This window comes from Sylvia atricapilla, chromosome 28 (genome assembly GCF_009819655.1).
Source record: "Sylvia atricapilla isolate bSylAtr1 chromosome 28, bSylAtr1.pri, whole genome shotgun sequence".
NCBI lineage: Eukaryota > Metazoa > Chordata > Aves > Passeriformes > Sylviidae > Sylvia > Sylvia atricapilla.
Window position 1 is genome coordinate 3,974,982 of NC_089167.1, and position 19,908 is coordinate 3,994,889.

A 19,908-nucleotide genomic window follows, 5' to 3' on the forward strand; every position below is an offset into this window, starting at 1 on the left:
GCGTGGAACATTCCATTCCTATGGAATTTTTGGCCTGGAAAATCTGGGAATTCCTTAATTTCCGTGGCAGTTACCCCTCCTACATGCCCATCCTGCAGAGAGCCATCGAGCTCTGGTACCACGACCCTGCCTGCACCACGCCCGTCCTCAAACTCATGGCTGAGCTGGTCCATAACAGGTAAGAATTCCCAAAAATCTGGGATTTCATGGAATTCTGTGCCTAAGAACGGAGTTCTTTCATCCCTCTGTGTACGGTTCTTGCAAAAACAAAACTACTCATTTTTTTCCCCCAAATCCTCTTTTTCTCCCAATTTTTCTCCCCAAATCTCAATTTTCCCCCCATTTCCTCCTCTCAAACCCCATTTTTTTCCCCCCCCAAAAAAAATCTGGGAGTTCATGGAATTCTGCAGCTTGGAAGAGGTTTAAAGCTGATTTCAGCCCTCTGGGGTTGAAATCTGATTGTTGCCCTCCAAAACCCCTTTTTTCCCCTCTAAATCCCATTTAGCAGCCAAAGCTTCTCTGGGAATTTCAGCCCAGTCCAGGAATCCCTTCCCAAAATCCCATCAAATCTCCCCTTTTCCAATCTGAAGCCATTCCCTGTGTCCTGTGTCCCCATCCCTTATCCCAAATCCCTCTCCAGCTCTCCTGGAGCCCTTTAAGGCCCTGGAAGGGGCTCTGAGCTCTCTCTGGAATTTCCCTTTTCTCCCTGGAATTTCTCCCTGGAATTCCCAGCTCTCCCAGAGGAGCTCCAGCCCCTGGATCAGTTCCAGGGCTCTGAGCATTCCCTGTTTTCCCCCGCAGATCCCAACGGCTGCAGTTTGATGTCTCCTCTCCCAACGGGATCCTGCTTTTCCGGGAGACCAGCAAGATGATCACGACCTACGGTGAGGGATCCATGCATCCATGGGAAAATCCAGTTTGGGGTTCACGGGAGCGTGGAATGGTTTGAGTTGAAACGATTTGAAATCTCATCCCAATTCCCAGATTTTGGGTGGGAATGGATTTAAAATCCCATCCAGTTTGGAATTCATGGGAGAAGATAATGGTTTGGGTTGAAATGTATTTGAAATCTCATCCCAACTCCCAAATATTGGAGTTGGAATGGATTTAAAATCCCATCCAGTTTGGAATTCATGGGAACATGGAATGGTTTGGGATTGAATGGATTTGAAATCTCATCCCAATTCCCAGATTTTGGGTGGGAATGGGATGTAAAATCCCATCCAGTTTGGAAATCATGGGAACATGGAATGGTTTGGGTTTGAATGGATTTGGAAATCCTTGGAATTCATTGGATCGTGGAATGCTTTGGCTTGGAATAGATCTGAAATCTCACCTCAACTCCCAAACTTTGCGTTGGACCGGATTTAAAACCCGGGGAGGGCGGGGTGGGAGGGGACCCCTGGCAGGGTGATGATTCCAAGCGGGCATTCCGGCAGGGAATCGCATCCTGACGCTGGGCGAGGTGCCGAAGGATCAGGTGTACGCGCTGAAGCTGAAGGGCATCTCCATCTGCTTCTCCATGCTGAAGGCGGCGCTCAGCGGCAGCTACGTCAACTTCGGCGTCTTCCGGCTCTACGGCGACGACGCGCTGGACAACGCGCTGCAGACCTTCATCAAACTGCTGCTCTCCATCCCACACAGCGACCTCCTGGTCAGCCCCAGGCGGGAATGCCGCGGGGATGTGGGATGGGGGTTGGGGAGGGAAGGCATGGAGTAATTCCCAGGTTGTGGGTTGGGATGGGTTCGAAATGCCATCGGTATTCTCAGATTTTGGGTTGGGATGGATTTGAAATCCCATCTCAATTCACGGATTTAGAGTTCAGATTGATTTGAAATCCCATCTCAATTCCCAGATTTTGGGTTGGGATTGATTTGAAATTCAATCCCTATTCCTGGATTTTGGGTTGGGATTGATTTGAAATCTCATTCCTATTCTTGGATTTTGGGTTGGGATGGATTTAAAATCGCATCTCAATTCCCAGATTTTCAGTTGGGATTGATTCGAAATTCAATCCCTATTCCTGGATTTTGGGTTGGGATTGATTTGAAATCCCATCTCAATTCCCAGATTTTCAGTTGGGATTGATTTGAAATTCAATCTCTATTCCCAGGTTTTGGGTTGGAATGAATTTCAAATCCATTTAATGCATTTAAATCTTCCAGTTTGGAATCGATGGGATCATGGGATGGTTTGGGTTGGAAAGGAACCACATAAACAATTCCCAGATTTTGGTGGGGAATAGATGAGAAATCCCAGCCCAGTTTGGAATTTCTAGGAATTTCATGGAATGGTTTGGGTTGGGATGGATTTGAAATCCCATCCCAATTCCTGGATTTTGGGTTCGAATGGATCTGAAATCCTATCCCAGTTCCCAGATTCTGCCTTGGAAAGGATTTGAAATCCCATCCCAATTCCCAGATTTTGGGTGGGAATGGAATTAAAATCCCATCCCAATTTGGAATTTCTAGGATCATGAAATGATTCGGGTTGGAAATGAACCATGTAAATAATTCCCAGATTTGGGGTGGGAATGGATTTGAAATCCCATCCCAGTTTGGAAATCATTGGATCATGGAATAGATTTGAAATCCCATCCCAATTCCCTGAGTTTGGATTGGAATGCATTTCCAATCCCACCCAGTTTGGAATTCATGGGATCACAGGAGAGAGAGTTCTTAGTCGGTTCTCCCCAGAGATCCATCAGCACATTCCAGGTGATTTACAAAAGTTTGGATTTAGGAATTTGCTGCTTCCAAACCTTCCAAGCGGATTTTTCCTGCTTTTCCCCCAGGATTACCCCAAACTCAGCCAATCCTACTATTCCCTGCTGGAAGTTCTGACCCAGGACCACATGAACTTCATCGCCAGCCTGGAGCCGCACGTCATCATGTACATCCTGTCCTCCATCTCCGAGGGCCTCACCGCTCTGGGTAATCCCCAAAATCCCCACCATTCCTGGGATCTGGGCTGCCAATGGGAAGAGATTGGAGGTTAAGAGCCAACTTTTCACTTTTCCTGTGGGAAAAGTGGGATTTTGGAGAGAGGGAGAGGTCGGAGTGTTCATTCTGTGGCTGAACCCTCCCGAAATTAATTCTGGGAATGAGTGGGAGGGTGGAATTTGGGAATGGTTTGGGTAGGAAGGGGTTTAAATCCCATCCAATCCCAATCCTCCATCAATTAACAGTTCTGGGAAGGGGTGGGAGGGTGGAATTTTGGAATGATTTGGATAGGAAGGGGTTTAAATCCCAGCCAGTCCCAATCCCAGGGACACCTCCGACTATCCCAGATTATCCCAACCTGGCCTTGGACACTTCCACTGTTTTTTCCTCCCAAGCCCCATTTTTCCCCCATTTTCCCTCCCAAACCCCATTTTCTCCCCTCCATTGCCCCCAAATCCCCCTTTTCCCCCTAAACGCTCATTTTTTGGTCCATTTCCCCCCAAACCCCCATATTTTTTCACCATTTTCCCCCTATATTCCCCCCAAACCCCCATATTTCCCCAAACCCCCACTTTTTCCCTCCAGAACCCCATTTCCCCCCAAACCCTGTTTTTCCCCATTTTCTCCCATTTTTACCCCAAATCCCTATTTTATTACCATTCCCCCCTCAAACCCCATTTTCCCCCCTTTTTCCCCATTTTTTCTCATTTTCCTCTCAAAAACCCCCATTTTTCCCCCCATTTCTCCCAATTTTTTTCCCCAAACCCCATTTTTTCCCCCCAAACCCCCAATTTTTTCCCAAACCTCCATTTTTCCCCCAACCCCCCTTTTTTTTGCCAAACCCCCAATGTTTTCCCCAAACCCCCATTTTCCCCCCAAAACCCCATTTTTCCCCAAAAAAAACCCATTTCTTTGCTCAACCCCCATTTTCCCTCACAAATCCCCATTTTTCTCCCCCAAACCCCTGATTTTTTCCCTCAATCCCCATTTTCCCCCCCAATCCCCCATTTTTTTCCCCAAACCCCCATTTTTCCCCCAAAAAACCCCCATTTCTTTGCTCAACCCCCATTTCCCCCCCCAAACCCCCATTTTTCCCCCCAAACCCCCATGTTTTCCCCAAATCCCCGTTTTTCCCCCAACCCCCCTTTTTTTTTGCCAAACCCCCAATTTTTTCCCCAAAACCCATTTTTCCCCAAAAATAACCCCATTTCTTTGCTCAACCCCCATTTCCCCCCCTAAAACCCCCATTTTTTCCCCCAAACCCCTGATTTTTTTCCCTCAATCTCCATTTTCCCCCCAAACCCCCATTTTCTTCCCCAAACCCTATTTTTTACCCCCAACCCCCCATTTTCCCCCTTCAAACCCCCATTTTTACCTCCCAAACCCCCATTTATTCCCCAATCCCCATTTTTCCCCCCAAACTCTCATTTTTCCCCCAAACCCCCTTTTTTTTTTGCCAATCCCCCAATTTTTTCCCCAAACCCCCATTTTTCCCCAAAAAAAACCCCCATTTCTTTGCTCAACTCCCATTTTTCCCGCCAAACCCCCATGTTTTCCCCCATCTCCATTTTCTCCCCCCCAAAACCCACATTTTTTCCCAAACACCCCTTTTTCCCCCCAAACCCCTGATTTTTTTCCCCCAATCTCCATTTTCCCCCCCAAAACCCTCATTTTTCCCCCCAAACCCCCATTTTTCCCCCCCAAACCCCTGATTTTTTTCCCTCAATCTCCATTTTCCCCCCCAAACCCCCATTTTTGTCTCCAAACCCCAATTTTTTTTTCCCCAAAACCCCACATTTTTTATTCCAAACCCCCATTTTTCCCCCCAAGCCCCCATTCTTACCCCCCCACGCTGCCTGTGTCCCCCCAGACACCATGGTGTGCACGGGCTGCTGCTCCTGCCTGGACCACATCGTCACCTACCTGTTCAAGCAGCTCTCCCGCAGCACCAAGAAGAGATCCACGCCCCTGGCTCAGGAGAGCGACCGCTTCCTGCACATCATGCAGCAGCACCCCGAGATGATCCAGCAGGTCAGCCCCTGGGAGGCCGAAAATGTACCTGGGGAGGCCAAAAAATAACTGAGGAGGTCAAAAAATACCTGGGGAGGTCAAAAAATACCTGGGGAGGCCAAAAAATAACTGAGGAGGTCAAAAAATACCTGGGGAGGTCAAAAGAATACCTAGGGAGGTCAAAAATTCAGTCAGGATCTCCTAAAAACTCCTGGGGAATCCTAAAAATACCTGGGGAGGCCAAAAAATACCCGGGGAATCAAAAAAAATAACTGGGGAACCAAAAAAAAAATACCTGGGGAGGTCAAAAATTCACTCAGGATCTCCTAAAAACTCCTGGGGAACCCAAAAAAATTCACCTGAGGAATACAGAAAATACCTGGGGAGGTCAAAAAATACCTGGGGAATCAAAAAAAAAAAACCAAAATAAACTGGGGAACCAAAAAAAATACCTGGGGAGGTCAAAAATTCACCTGAGGTGAGGATGCAAAAAAATACCTGGGGGAGGTCAAAACACATCTGGGGAGGTCAAAAAACTCCTGAGGAACCAAAAAACAACTCCTGGGGAATCCAAAAAATACCTGGAGAGGCCAAAATTCGCCTGGAGAATCCAAAACTCACCTGGAGAATCCAAAAAATCTCCTGGGGGATCCAAAAAACAACTGAAGAGCCCAAAGTTTCACCTGGGTAGGCCAAAAGTCACCTGGGGAGCTCCAAAAGACCCCAGAAGCTCACCTGGGGAGCTCCAAAACTCACCTGGGAGCCCCAAGAAGTCCCCTGGGCACCCCAAAACCCACCAGAATTCCCGGATTGGCAGCACTGAGAGCTCCAGGAGCATTCCAGGAGATTCCCAGGGCCAGGAGGGAGCTGGATGGGATCCATGGGATTGATGGGATTTATGAGATGGGATCCATGGGATTGATGAGATTGTTGGGATTTATGGGATTCATGGGATCCGTGGGGATGGGATTGGGAGGAGATTTGGGATGGGATGGAAATTGGATCCACGGGGTTGGGATGGGATCCATGGGGTTGAGATGGAATTTGAGATGGGATCCATGGGATTGGAATGGGATCCATGGGATCAGGATGGGATTTGGGCTGGGATTGGGCTGGGATTTGGGATGGAGGGGCCGCCGTTAACCCTTGCTGGCCCGTGGCAGATGCTCTCCACGGTGCTGAACATCATCATCTTCGAGGACTGCCGGAACCAGTGGTCCATGTCCCGGCCCCTGCTCGGCCTCATCCTGCTCAACGAGAAGGTAAAGGCCCATCCCACCCGGAAAAGGCCTGGACACTTCCACTTCTTTCCTTTCAAAACACCCTTTTTCCCCATTTTCCCTCCCAAATCCCCATTTTTCCCCTCCGTGCTCTCCAACCTCCATTTTCCCCCCATTTCTCCCCTATTTTCCTCCAAACCCCCATTTTTTCCCCATTTCCCCCACTTTCTACCCCTTCAAACCCCCATTTTTCCCCTCAATCCCCGTTTTCCCTTGGAAGAAAAAAAAAACCTTTGGAATAATCCCTTGGCAAAGATGATCCTCAAAATGACCCCATGACCAGGACGATCCTTGAAGCCAAGGAATCCACCCCCCTCCATCCATCCAAAAAACCCCAGGATGGTCCCTCCTCACTGCCACCATCCTCGGGGGGGCCGTGCTGTCTCCCAAACCCCAAATCCATGGGAATTCACCGCTGGCTGTCCCGTGTCCCCTCAGTACTTCTCGGACCTGCGGAACAGCATCGTCAACAGCCAGCCCCCGGAGAAGCAGCAGGCCATGCACCTGTGCTTCGAGAACCTCATGGAGGGCATCGAGCGCAACCTGCTCACCAAGAACCGCGACAGGTCAGCCCGGAGCGCCGGGAATGCCGGGAATGCCGGGAGAAACGCCGGGAATGCTGGGAGAAACGACGGGAATGCTGGGGAAAACGACGGGAATGCTGGGGAAAACAACGGGAATGCCGGGAGAAACACCGGGAATGCTGGGGAAAACGACGGGAATGCTGGGGAAAACAACGGGAATGCCGGGAGAAACAATGGGAATGCCGGGAGAAACAATGGGAATGCTGGAGAAAACAATGGGAATGCTGGGGAAAACAATGGGAATGCCGGGAAAAACAATGGGAATGCCGGGGAAAACAATGGGAATGCCGGGGAAAACAATGGGAATGCTGGGGAAAACAATGGGAATGTTGGGAAAACCACCCGGGAAAACCACCCGGGAAAACTGGGAAAAAACACCCAGGAACACCGGGAAAAGCACCCAGGAACACAGGGAAAACCGCCCAGGAAAACTGGGAAAGCCACCCAGGAACGCTGGGAAAACCACCCGGGAAAAGCACCGGGGAATGCCGGGAAAACCACCCAGGAAAACCGGAAATGGCCACATCCCCGCAGGATGCAGGAGCTGCCAGTCTCCTGGGGTGGGATGGAGCTGGAATATCCATGGGGGGGGGATGTTCTGCTGTCCCAGATGATCCAGTCTGACCTGGGATCCAGAGGCAGCCGCAGCTGCTCTGGGAATTCTTTCCCAATATCCCATTTCAGTTTGGAATTTTCCATGGGGTTCCTTCATGGGTTTGTGGATGGAATCGTGGAATGCATTGGGTTGGGTTGGAAGAGTTTTAAATATCCATGAGGAGGGACATGTTCTGTCCCAGGTGGATCCGGCCTGGCCTGGGATCCAGGGCAGCCACAGCTTCTCTGGGAATTCCATCCCAGCCCCTCCCCACCCTCACAGCCAGGAATTCCTGCCCAAAATCCCATTGCAGTTTGAAGTTTCCCATTGGGATTTCTTAATTGCCCATTGGGTTTGTGGATGGAATCGTGGAATGGTTTGGGTTGGAGGAGAGTTTCAATATCCATGAGGAGGGATGTGCTGCTGTCCCACATCAATCCAGCCTGGCCTGGAACACTTCCAGGGATGGAGAAACCACAGATTTTCCCCTGGGAATTCGGCCCAGGCAGGAATTCCTTGTGGCTATCCCCGTTCCAGGCAGACACAATCCCTCCAGGGGCAGCTCTGGATCCCCGTCCTCGGTGTGGGGACAGCACCGGGCTCAGCCGGGGTGTGGGTGGGATTCTCCGAGCTGATCCCATGGAATTCCGATTCCCTGGAATGCTGGAATGGCAGAATGACAGAATGTTGGAGTGTTGGAATGACGGAATGTTTCAGTGTTGGAGTGTTGGAATGTTGGAGTGAGGGAATGTTGGAATGACAGAATGCTGGAATGTTGGAATATTGGAATGATGAAATGACGGAATGTTGGAATGACGGAATGTCAGCATGTTGGAGTGAGGGAATGTTGGAATGACGGAATGACAGAATGACGGAATGTTGGAATGACGAAATGATGGAATGACGGAGCGTTGGAATGACGGAATGTTGGAATGACAGAATGCTGCAATGACGAAATGTTGGAATGACGGAGTGTTGGAATGACGAAATGATGGAAATGACGGAATGCTGAAGTGACAGAATGACAGAATGTTGGAATGCTGGAATGACGGAATGTTGGAGTGAGGGAATGTTGGAATGACGGAATGTCGGCATGTAGAACTGCTGGAATGACGGACTGTTGGAATGACAGAGTGTTGGAATGACGGAATGATGAAATGACAGAATGCTGGAGTGACAGAATGACAGAATGTTGGGATGCTGGAATGACAGAATGTTGGAGTGACAGAATGCTGGAATGACGGAATGCTGGAATGACAGAATGCTGGAATGACGGAATGTTGGAGTGAGGGAATGCTGGAATGACGGAATGCTGGAATGACGGAATGCTGGAATGACGGAGCGTTGGAATGACAGAATGCTGGAGTGACGGAATGCTGGAATGACGGAATGCTGGAATGACAGAATGCTGGAATGACAGAATGCTGGAATGACAGAATGCTGGAATGACGGAATGCTGGAATGACGGCGTGTCTCCTGCCGTCCCCCCAGGTTCACCCAGAACCTCTCGGCGTTCCGGAGGGAGGTCAACGACTCCATGAAGAACTCGAGCTACGGCGTCAACAGCAACGACATGATGAGCTGACACCTCGCGCTGCCAGGGAACGTCCCCAGGCCCCAGGGAGGAGGGAGCAGCAGGTTGAGCTCACCTGGGCAGGTGGTTTTTTTCTCCCGTGGGAAGGGCAGAATCCAGGAATTCCAAGGTTGTCCGTTGTCTCTCTTTTATTTCCCTTCCCTGGCCGGAATGTGGAAGCGCCAGCGCTCTGCTGCGAGAAGCCTGCCTTGTATAAAAACAAAACAAAAACAAAAACAAACAAACAAAAAAAAAATGTACATTTTTTCATAACGTTTTGGAGCAAGGTTTATATTGAGTTTCAGAAAAACGAGACAGAAAAAAAAAAAAAAAAAAAAGAAAAAAAAAACCCGCGGAAAAAAAGACAAAAAAACGACCAAAAAAAACACAAAAAAAAAAAAAAAAAAAAAACACAAAAAAAAAAAAAACAAACACGACGGAAAAAAAAAAAAAAAAAAGACAAAAACGAGGAAGAAAAAAAAGACAAAAAAAAACAAAGTGTGATTGAAATTTTTACAGAGTCCTGGTGCACCCAGTGCTGGTGTGAGGGTGGTGAATGCGAGTGAGGAAAGCGTGGCCTGAAGCTTTACTGGGCGAGGGGGTGGCTGTGTGAAAGTGCAGAGATCTATTTAGTGAGACGAGCCGTGGAGAGAGAGAGAGAGAGAGAGAGAGAGAAGCAAAAAACTCAAAAACGACACACAAAAACAAAAAAATTTTAAAAAAAGCCGACAAAAAAATTAAAAATAATAATAATAATAAATAAATAAATAAAAAACCACCACTAAAAAAAAAAAAAAAAAAAAGGCATTGTAAAATTCCAAATGTATATTTTTTCTTATTAAGCCCCCCTTCCAAAAGAAAAAAAAAAAAAAAAAAAAAGAAAAAAAAAAATCACAATTTCCCGGTCCCGTCTCGCCCTCGTTCTTGGGAACTCGAAGCCATGACGTGACCCCTCCGTTTGTGCTTGCTCGTGGGTGTCCCTCCTGTCCCCTCTGTAGCAGTAGCCCCTCCCAGGGCCCTCCTTTTCCTCTTTTTCCTCTTTTTCCGCCCCGTTTTTGTTCCCGTTTTTCCGGGCTGGAGCTGGAGCCGACGGCAGCGCGGGGGCTGCTCCCCGCAGGTCCCCAGCCTCGGCCCTTGGGGACAGGCCCCTTCCTGCCCTGGAGTCCTCTAATCAACGTTTGGGATATCGATTGATGGGAGAAGCGATTGATCCCAGGGAGCCGAGGGGAGGGAAGCCCTTTGCCTTGTATCCCCCACTATTGTTGCTGCTAGTCGTGTGCATCCTCTTGCTCAGCTCTCCCCCCCAAAAAATAAAAAAAAAACACACTCTGGAGCCTTTGATAGGGCTTCACTTTTCTCTTCCCAGACGCTCTTTTAATTTTATTTGAATTTTTTTTTTCCTCTTATTTTAATTTTATTTGATTATCTTTTTTTTTCACCCTTATTTTATTTTCTTCCGGGTTTTTCGGTTCCGTCGTTTTTTGGCTTTGGTTTTGTTGGGTTGGTTTTTTTCCCCTCCCCTCCCCTCCACCCTTGTTTTAATTTTATTTTTTTGGGGCTCTTTGGGCCCGCCGTTGTTGTTGTGGTTGGTTTTTTCCCCCCTCTGCCCCTGGCGGTTGTGTGTTGGGTCCTTTCCCGCGTGAGCAGATGCTGGTTGATGTCGGGGTGTTTGCTGCAAACAGTGTAAGCATTGTGACTGCAAATAAAACTCAATGGTTTCTACTGACACGGCTCTGCCTGCGCCCCGAGCCCCCAGAGTGTCCCCGGGGTCACCCCAGAGCCCTGAGAGTGTCCCCAGAGCAGTGAGAGTGTCCCCAGGGTCACCCCAGACCCCCCAGAGTGTCCCCGGGGTCACCCTAGAGCCCTGAGAGTGTCCCCAGGGTCACCCCAAAGTCCTGAGAGTGTCCCCGGGGTCACCCCAGAGCCATGAGAGTGTCCCCAGGGTCACCCCGGAGTCCTGAGAGTGTCCCCAGGGTCACCCCAGGATCCTGAGAGTGTCCCGAGAGCCCTGAGGGTCACCCCAGAGCCCTGAGAGTGTCCCCAGAGCCCTGAGAGTCATCCCAAAGTCCTGAGAGTGTCCCCAGGGTCAGCCCAGAGTCCTGAGAGTGTCCCCAGAGCCATGAGAGTGTCCCCAGGGTGACCCCAGAGTCCTAAGAGTGTCCCCAGGGTCACCCCAAAGCCACGAGAGTGTCCCCAGAGCGTTGAGAGTGTCCCCAGAGCCTCCAGGGTCACCCAAAAGCCCTGAGAGTGTCCCCAGGGTCACCCCAGGATCCTGAGAGTGTCCCCAGAGCCCTGAGAGTCACCCCAAAGTCCTGAGAGTGTCCCCAGGGTCAGCCCAGAGTCCTGAGAGTGTCCCCAGGGTCACCCCAGGATCCTGAGAGTGTCCCCAGAGCCCTGAGAGTGTCCCCAGGGTCACCCCAGAGCCCTGAGAGTGTCCCCAGGGTCACCCCAGGATTCTGAGAGTGTCCCCAGAGCCCTGAGGGTCACCCCAGAAACTCAAGAGTCACTCCAGAAGTCCCAAGAGTCACCGAAGGGCCCTGAGAGTGCGCCTGGAACCCCGAGGGTGACCCCAGAACCCAGAGATTCACCCCAGGGCCCTGAGAGTGCCCCCAAGGGTCCCGAGAGTCACCCCAGAAACACGAGTCACTCTAAAAATCCCAAGAGTCACCCCAGTTCCTTCTCAGAGCTCTGAGAATCCTCCCTGCACCCCAAATTTCTTCCCAGAACCCTGAAAACCCTCCCAGAAACCCAAGAGTCACCCCAGAACCCAGAGATTCACCCCAAAGCCCCAAGGGTCTTCCCGGGACCCCCAGAGTCCCCCCAGAGCCCCGAGATGCACCCCAGAACTCTCAGTTCCTCCTCAGAGCCCTGATAACCCTCCCTGCACCCCAAAACCCCCAGGACCTCTCCCTCTTCACCCCAAGACCCCCCAACAGCCCCAGCCCTTTCCTGCAGGGTGACTTCTCCCAATCAAACCCCCAGATTTCATCTGGAGGCAGGTGGACGCTCCTTTGATCAGAGCGAGCGAAGCTCCGACCAAAACCCACCTGGATTTGGCCCCAAATCCTGGAAGTTCTCCCCCATTTTAGGGAACAGCCTCCCCACACCCGCGAGGGGAGAGGGGAAACACCCCAGTGAACCCCTAAACTGGGACTGGGATTTTCCAACAGGAATCCCAACACCAGGATTGGGATTTGAAAATATTTATTTACAGCTGGAGGAGAAGCAGAGGCAGCTCCAGCCCCTCCGTCCTTCCAGAGCTTTCCCAAAGGCTGGGAATGGGTCCGGAGCGCGGCTGGGGGGGCTCCTGCTCCCCTCAAATCGAGTCTGGGGGCTCCTGCCCCTCCTCCTCCCTCCCCAAATTCCCAATCCTCATCCTGATTTGTCCTCCTGGGCCGTCGTCTCCCTGGCGCTGCTGTAAACGTGGTCATTGCAGCCTTCCCTGTTCCGGGCGATCTCGATGGCGAAAAACTGGATCCTGGTGGCTGAAAAAGAGGCCGAGGGATCAGCCCCGGGGCGGGTCTGGGATTTTGGGGTCCCCCCCCGGCCCCCCACAGCCCGTTTCCCACCGAAGATGGTGTTCTCCTCGGAGTATTCCCGGCGGGAGTCCAGGCGCAGCAGCGTGCCGTAGTTGAAATCCTCCACCACGCCCTCGAAGCGCAGGCAGAACGGGCGCCACTTCTGGGGAGGGATGGACCCCGAAAGCTGCGACCCCAAAACTGGGGAGCCCCAAAGATGGGGAACCCCCAAAGCTGGGAAACCCTCCCAGGACAGGGACCTCAAAACTGGGAACCCCCAAAACCAGGGAACCCCCAAAACTGAGAACCCTCCCAGGACTGGGACCCCAAATCTGGGGAACCCCCAAAGCTGGGGAATCCTCCCGGGACTGGGACCCCTCACACAACACGGACCCCAGAAGTCGGAACCCCCAAATCTGAGGCCACTCTTCCAGGACCACCCTCCCGGGACTGGGACCCCAAAAGCTGGAACCCCCAAAACCAGGGAACCCCCAAAACCAGGGAACTCTCTTGGGACTGGGACCCCAAAAGCAGGAACTCCCTAATTCTGGGACTGCTCTACCAGGGCTGGGACCCCCAAATCTGGAATGCCCCCTGGAAAGGGACCCCCAAAGCTCAGGAACCCGCCCAGCACTGGGACCCCTCACACAACACAGACCCCAAAAGTTGGAACCCCCAAATCTGAGGCTGCTCTTCCAGGACAGGGACCCCAAAAGCTGAAACCCCATCAAATCTGGGACCCCCCTGTGAGGACAGGGACCCCACAGCGCAGAGACCCCAAAAATCTGTGCCTCTCTTCCAGTAATGCCCCCCAGTCCCCCAATGCACCCCAAAATCCCAGGAAAAAGGGGGGAAAATCCCATGGAGATCTGCTGGGAGTCCTGGAAACTTGGGATTTGGTGTTTCGGTGTCTAACAGCACAGAGGAGTCAAGATGGAGGATTTGGGGCGTTGCCTTTGTCGCTTTTCTTCACTTTCTCCTTCCCCCTTCTCCCCGGGTTTGGGTGACCTTTCCTCATTGGCCGGTGGCAGCCGCACTGCGGACACTGCGCCGTCCTCAATTGGGTTATAAACACAAATAACCCGTGTGTCGCCTTTTAATTGGTTTTGCTAATTGTTGAAAAGTCCTTGGGACGAGCGGGGCGAGGCCATTTTCCCACCTTCCCGCGCGCGTCCCGTGAGTTCGGCAGCGGAGGAGAAACCTCAAGGCCAGACTTCACCAAAATAAAAAACCTCTCCTGAGTTTTCTTCTCCTTGACCTTGGAGCAGGAAGGAGCCACGGAGATCAAAACCCTCCCCAAAACCAACCCAAGGCCCTCCACGCACCGCCTTGGCCGCCTCCGACTTCAGCTCCTCGGGGTCCAGCACGTCCACGCGCAGATCCCCGAAGGTCTCCCGGAATTCCTCGTAGATCCGATCGTCCACCTTGGTAAGGTTCAGGAATTTGGGGTCCACCGAGGAGATGAGCTGCAGGGGGAGGTCAAAGGTCAGCTGGGAAGCCCCCCAAAATGTCCCCCCCGCCCCAAACGCTGCCAAACTCACGTTGAAGTAGACTTGGGCGTGCTGATGAGCCTTCATGGCCCAGGCCAGCTCCACGCGGGGCTGGACACGGAGCAGGGACAGCTGGGACACCTCCTGGGGACAGTGTCCCCTCGGGGGGGTCCCTCCTCCCATCTCGGGGTCCCTCTGCCCCTTTTGGGGGGTTTTCTCCCCACCTTCAGGGGGTTTCCTCCCCTTGGGGCTCCTCGCCTCCCGTTCTGGGGGATTCTCTTCCCTTGGGGGTTGGGATTTTTGGGGTTCTCCTCCTCCCAGGGGACAAGGTTGGGACCCCCCAAAACTGAGACCCCTCCAAAACTGAGACTCCTCAAAACTGAGACCCCCCAAAACTGAGACCCCCCCCAAAACTGAGACCCCCCCCAAAACTGAGACCCCCCAAAACTGAGACCCCCCCAAAACTGAGACCCCTCAAAACTGAGACCCCCCAAAACTGAGACCCCCCAAAACTGAGACCCCCTCGCAGGACTGGGACCCTCCTGGATTGGGGGAACTGCCCAAAACTGGGATTCCCTCCCAGTAAGGCCTCCCAGTGCCCCCAGTCCCTCCCAATCCCCTCAGTGTCCCCAGCCCCGCTAGTCCCATCAGTTCGCCCCAGTCCCCCCCAGTGTCCCCAGTCCCCACAGTGTCCCCAGTACCCCACTTGTCCCCAGTGTCCCGCAGTGTCCCCAGTCCTCCCCAGTGTCCCCACTGTCTCACACTGTCCCCAGTCCTCCCCAGTCCCATCAGTCCTCGCAGCGTCCCCAGTCGCCCCCAGTGTCCCCACTGCCCCCAGTCCCCCCAGTGTCCCCAGTCCCCCCAGTCGCCCCCAGTCCCCCCAGTGTCCCCCAGGCCCATCAGTCCCCCCCAGTCCCCAGGCCCCCCACTGCCCCCAGTGTCCCGCAGTGTTCCCAGTCCCCCCCAGTCCCATCAGTCCTCGCAGCGTTCCCAGTCCCCCCCAGGCCCCTCACTGTCCCCAGTGTCCCCACTGCCCCCAGTGTCCCTAGTCCCCCAGCCCCTCTAGTCCCATCAGCCCCCTCCAGTCCCCCCTTGTCCCCAGCCCCCCCAGTCCCATCAGTCCTCGCAGCGTCCCCAGTCCCCCCCAGGCCCCCCACTGTCCCCACTGCCCCCAGTCCCCCCAGTGTCCCCAGTCCCCCCAGTGTCCCCAGTCCCCCCAGTGTCCCCAGTCCCCCAGCCCCTCTGGTCCCATCAGTCCCCTCCAGTCCCCCCCTTGTCCCCAGTCCCCCCAGTGTCTCCCAGGCCCATCAGTTCCCCCAGTGTCCCCAGGCCCGCCACCGCCCCCAGTGTCCCCAGTCCTCCCACTGTCCCCAGTCCCCCAGCCCCTCTGGTCCCATCAGTCCCCCCCAGTCCCCCCACTGTCTCCCGTCCCCCCAGTCCCCCCAGTGTCCCCAGTCCCCCCAGTGTTCTCAGTCCCCCCAGTGTCCCTCAGGCCCATCAGTCCCCCCCAGTCCCCAGTCCCCCCACTGCCCCCAGTCCCCCCACTGCCCCCAGTCCCCTCACTGTCCCCAGTCCCCTCACTGTCCCCAGTCCCCCCAGTGTCGCCAGTGTCACTCACGTCGTTGCCGAAGGACTCCGCGGGCAGCGCCAGCGCCTGAGCGGCCGCCGCGGCCTCGCCGGGGCCCTGCGGGGACACGAGGCTGCGACACGGCGGGGACACGGCGGGGACACGGCCCCCACGGCCCGCCGGGGTCACACAGGGTCACACAGGGTCACACAGGGTCCCCAGGGTCCCCATTGTCCCCAGGGTCCCCGGGCTCACCAGCCCCGCCAGCCCCGCCGCCGCCATCGCCGCCGGAAGGGGAGCGGCCGCCCCGCCCACGGGGAGGGGACACGGGACACGGGACACGGGACACGGGACAGAGAGGGGACACGGGACAGAGAGGGGACACGGGACACGGGACACGGGACACGGGACACGGGACAGGGGACACGGGACAGACAGGGGACACGGGACACGGGACACGGGACACGGGACACGGGACAGGGGACACGGGACACGAGGCTGGGGACAGGGGGATAGAGAGGGGACACGGGACACGGGACAGAGAGGGGACGCGGGACAGAGAGGGGACAGGGGGATAGAGAGGGGACAGGGGACACAGAGGGGACACGGGACAGGGGACAGAGAGGGGACACGGGACAGAGAGGGGACAAGGGGACAGGGGGGATAGAGAGGGGACGGGGGGATAGAGAGGGGACAGAGAGGGGACACGGGGACAAGGGACAGGGGACAGAGAGGGGACAGGGGGCAGGGGGATAGAGAGGGGACAGGGGACAGAGAGGGGACAGGGGGATAGAGAGGGGACACGGGGACAGGGGACAGACAGGCGACAGAGAGGGGACAGAGAGGGGACGGGGGACAGGGGGATAGAGGGGGGACAGGGGGGATAGAGAGGGGACAGGGGACGGGGGGGACACGGGGGACACCGGGGGGGACGGGGGGTACAAGGGAGGACGGAGGGGACGGCGGGGACATGGGACAGGGGGGGATAGAGAGGGGACGGAGGGGACAAAGGGGGGACGCGGAGGAACAGGGGGGACACGGGGGGATAGAAAGGGGACAGGGGAGGGAGACGGGCGGACAGAGGGGGGATCGGGGGGGACAGGGAGGGGACAGCAGGGATACGGGGGGACAGAGGGTACGCAGGGCAAGGGGACACGGGGGCTCAGAGGGGGACACGAGGGGGACACGGGGAGAGCAGGAACACGAGGGGACGGGGAGATGGGGGACACGGGACAACACGGGGGGTCACAGGGAGGCGTGGGGACACGAGGGGATATCGAGGGACACGGGACAACACGGGGGACACGCGAGGCGAGGGGACACGGGTGACATGAGGGGACACAGGAGAACACGGGGGGACACCGGGGGACACCCAGGGCGGGGGGACACTCGGGGACACGCGGGGTGGGGCCACCAGGGATGGGACCTGTGACACATCGGTGGGGAGGCTCCCACCCTCATTAGGAGCCCCATCCGAGGGGTTAATTGGCTAATTAACTCATTAACTCACTAACGCGGTGTGGGGTGGCCGTGGCCCTACAAGCGCCCGCTGTGGGGTGTCCCCGCTGTCCGTGGGGTGTCCCCGCTGTCCGTGGGGTCGCTTTGGGGGTTCGGGTGGATTGAGGGGGTCCCACGTCCCCGTGTCCCCCCAGGCTGCGCCCCCTGAGCCATGTCCCTGTCAGACAGCACCGGCAGCCGCTTCGGCAGGCCCGTGTCCATCCTCTGGGGTGAGTGCCGCCACCCCGCACACCCCCAAACACCCCATAGACCCCAAAACACCCCGAAACATCCCAAAAAACCCCATAAACCCCACACATCCCGAAACACCAAAAAAACCCCATAAACCCCATAAACCCCACACACCCCATAAACCCCGCACACCCCATAAACTCCACACACCCCAAACACCCCACAACACCCCAAAAACCCATTAACCCCCGAACACTCCAATCACCCCAAACACCCCAAATACCTCAAAACACCCTGAACACCCTAAAACTCCCCAAAACACGCCAAAAACCCTCCACACCCCAAAACAACCCCAACACCCCAAATACCCCAAAACACCCCAAACACCTCAAACACTCAGAACACCCAAAGCACCCCGAATATCTCAAAACACCCCAAACACCGCACACACCCTAAACCACCTCAAACACCCCAAAACATCCCCAACACCCCGAACACCCAAAACACCCCTAATGCCCCACAAACCCTGAATACCCCGAACACCCCAAATACCCAAAAACCCCGAACACCCCACATACCCCAAACACCCCGAACACTCCCAAACAGCCCACAAACCCCAAACAGCCCAAACACCCGAAAACACCTCAAAAACCCAAACGTCCCATAAACACTCCACAGACCCCCAAACACCCCAAACACCCCGAATACCCAAAAACACCCCTAACGCCCCATAAACCCCACACACCCCAAACACCCCACAACACCCCAAACCACCCCTAACGCCCCACAAACCCCAAACACCCCGAACACTCCCAAACACCCCACAGACCCCAAAACACCCCACAAACCCCAAACACCCCGCAACACCCCGAATACCCCACACACCCCGAAACACCCCAAACACCCTGAACACCCAAAAACCCCAAACACCGCACACACCCCAAACACCCCAAAACACCTCAAAAACCCCCACACCCCAAACACTCCACAACACCCTACACACTCCAAAACAACCCCAACACCCCGAATATCCCAAAACACCCCACACACCCCAAAACACCTCAAAACCCCAAACACCCCAACCCACCCCAAACCCGCGGCCAGCCCCGGGGCTCCCGGCGGTGGGGCGCCCCCGGCACGGCCGTGTCCCCTGTGTCCCCGCAGGGTGTGAGCTGAGCGGGGACAAACGCTCCTACACCTTCCCGCTGGCCCCGGACGGGCACCGAGAGCAGCAGCAGCTGGTGCTCTGCACGGTGCGGGACCCCAAACCACCGCGGGGCCGCGATGGGCACTGGGGGATTGGGGGGGTGGTTTGGTGGGTTTGGGGTGAGAGATTTGGTGAGTTTGGGGTTTTTGGGGTGGGTGATTTGGTGGGTTTGGGGTTTGGGGGTGGGTGATTTGGTGGGTTTGGGGTGAGAAATTTGGTGGGTTTGGGGGTTTTGGGTTTGTTAATTTGGTGGGTTTGGGTTTTTTTTGGGTGGGTGATTTAGTGAGTTTGGGGTTTTGGGGTGGGTGATTTGGTGGGGTTTTGGGTGGTTAATTTGGTGGGTTTGGGGTTTGGGGGTGGGTAATTTGGTGGGTTTGTGGTGAGAAATTTGGTGTGTTTGGGGTTTTTGGGGTTGTTAATTTGGTGGGTTTGGGGTTTTTTGGGTGGGCGATTTGGTGAGTTTGGGGTTTGGGGTTTTGGGGGTGGGCAATTTGGTGGGTTTGGGGTGGTTAATTTGGTAGGTTTGGGGTTTTTGGGGGTGGGTAATTTGGTGGGTTTGGGTTTTTGGGGTGGGTAATTTGGTGCAATTTGAAGGGGTTTTGGTGGGTAATTTGGTGTGTTTTGGGGTTTTTTGGTGGTTAATTTGGTGGGTTTGGGGTTTTTAGGGTGGGTAATTTAGTGGGTTTGGGGGGTTTGGGGTGGTTAATGTGGTGGGTTTGGGGGGTTTTTTTGGTGGGTAGTTTGGTGTGTTTGGGGGTATTTTGGGGTGGTTAATTTGGTGGAGTTTGAGGGGGTTTTGGTGGTTAATTTGGGTTTCTTTTGGGGGGCTTATTTGGTGGGTTTGGGTTTTTTGAGGGTGGTTAATTTGATGGGATTGATTCCGGGGTTAATTAATTAATGAGGATGTGGCAGAAAGAGTAGCAGGCAGGGACCAGGGGAGTTGTGTCCCTCAGCCCCCCAGATTCCCGAGGGTTCTGGAGGGAATCATCTCTGCACAGTTTGGGGGCTGAATTCCCTCGGTGGGGATTGTGGCTGAGGAGGATTTGCCCCCCAAAAATCCCTGAGGATCCCCTGCCAGGTCCTGCCAAGAATCCTCAGGGATTGAATGAATTCCCACCACGGGCAGGGGGATGCCCTCAGCCCCCCAAAATTCCCAAAAAAATCCCAAGAAAAGGGGGTGCTGGCAGAGGAGCACGCGGAGTTTTGGGGTGATTCTCCTCCTCTCCCAGATCTGCCTGGGGCCGGCGGCCCGGGATGAATTCCACATGGTGGAGGTGACATCGGGGGACAGCGACAACCGCGTGTGGCTGCCCATCGCCACGCTGAAACCCTCGCTGCTGCCCATGGTGAGGGCCCGGGGAGGGTTTGGGGGGTTCGGGGGGTTTGGGGGGTCGCTGCTGCCCCACGGCCGCTGCCGGGGCTGGTTCCCACTGGCCTCCTGCAGGTCGTGCT

At 54.8% G+C, this 19,908-nt stretch overlaps 2 protein-coding genes across 3 annotated transcripts in view; one reads left to right on the forward strand and one right to left on the reverse strand.

The window, feature by feature from the left end:
- Window positions 1-10,711, forward strand: part of XPO7 (exportin 7) — a 42,355-nt gene extending 31,644 nt beyond the window's left edge. The window contains 8 exon segments of the mRNA XM_066337099.1: window positions 71-178; window positions 802-884; window positions 1,440-1,654; window positions 2,796-2,934; window positions 4,814-4,974; window positions 6,117-6,215; window positions 6,672-6,799; window positions 8,904-10,711. Coding sequence (XP_066193196.1) covers window positions 71-178; window positions 802-884; window positions 1,440-1,654; window positions 2,796-2,934; window positions 4,814-4,974; window positions 6,117-6,215; window positions 6,672-6,799; window positions 8,904-8,997 — 1,027 coding nt within the window. The 3' untranslated portion in view covers window positions 8,998-10,711.
- Window positions 10,712-12,172: 1,461 nt separating this feature from the next.
- Window positions 12,173-15,871, reverse strand: PBDC1 (polysaccharide biosynthesis domain containing 1). 2 transcript variants are annotated; one of them, XM_066337176.1, is made up of 6 exons: window positions 15,816-15,871; window positions 15,612-15,677; window positions 14,045-14,104; window positions 13,829-13,969; window positions 12,555-12,666; window positions 12,173-12,470 (listed from the first exon to the last, which is right to left on the reverse strand). In XM_066337176.1, exons 1-6 carry the CDS (start codon window positions 15,840-15,842, stop codon window positions 12,358-12,360), a joined length of 519 nt encoding a protein of 172 aa, XP_066193273.1. In that variant the 5' UTR covers window positions 15,843-15,871; the 3' UTR covers window positions 12,173-12,357. The 2 variants fall into 2 exon arrangements, with proteins under 2 accessions (XP_066193273.1, XP_066193274.1); XM_066337177.1 differs by lacking the exon at window positions 14,045-14,104.
- Between the last annotated feature and the right edge of the window lie 4,037 nt (window positions 15,872-19,908).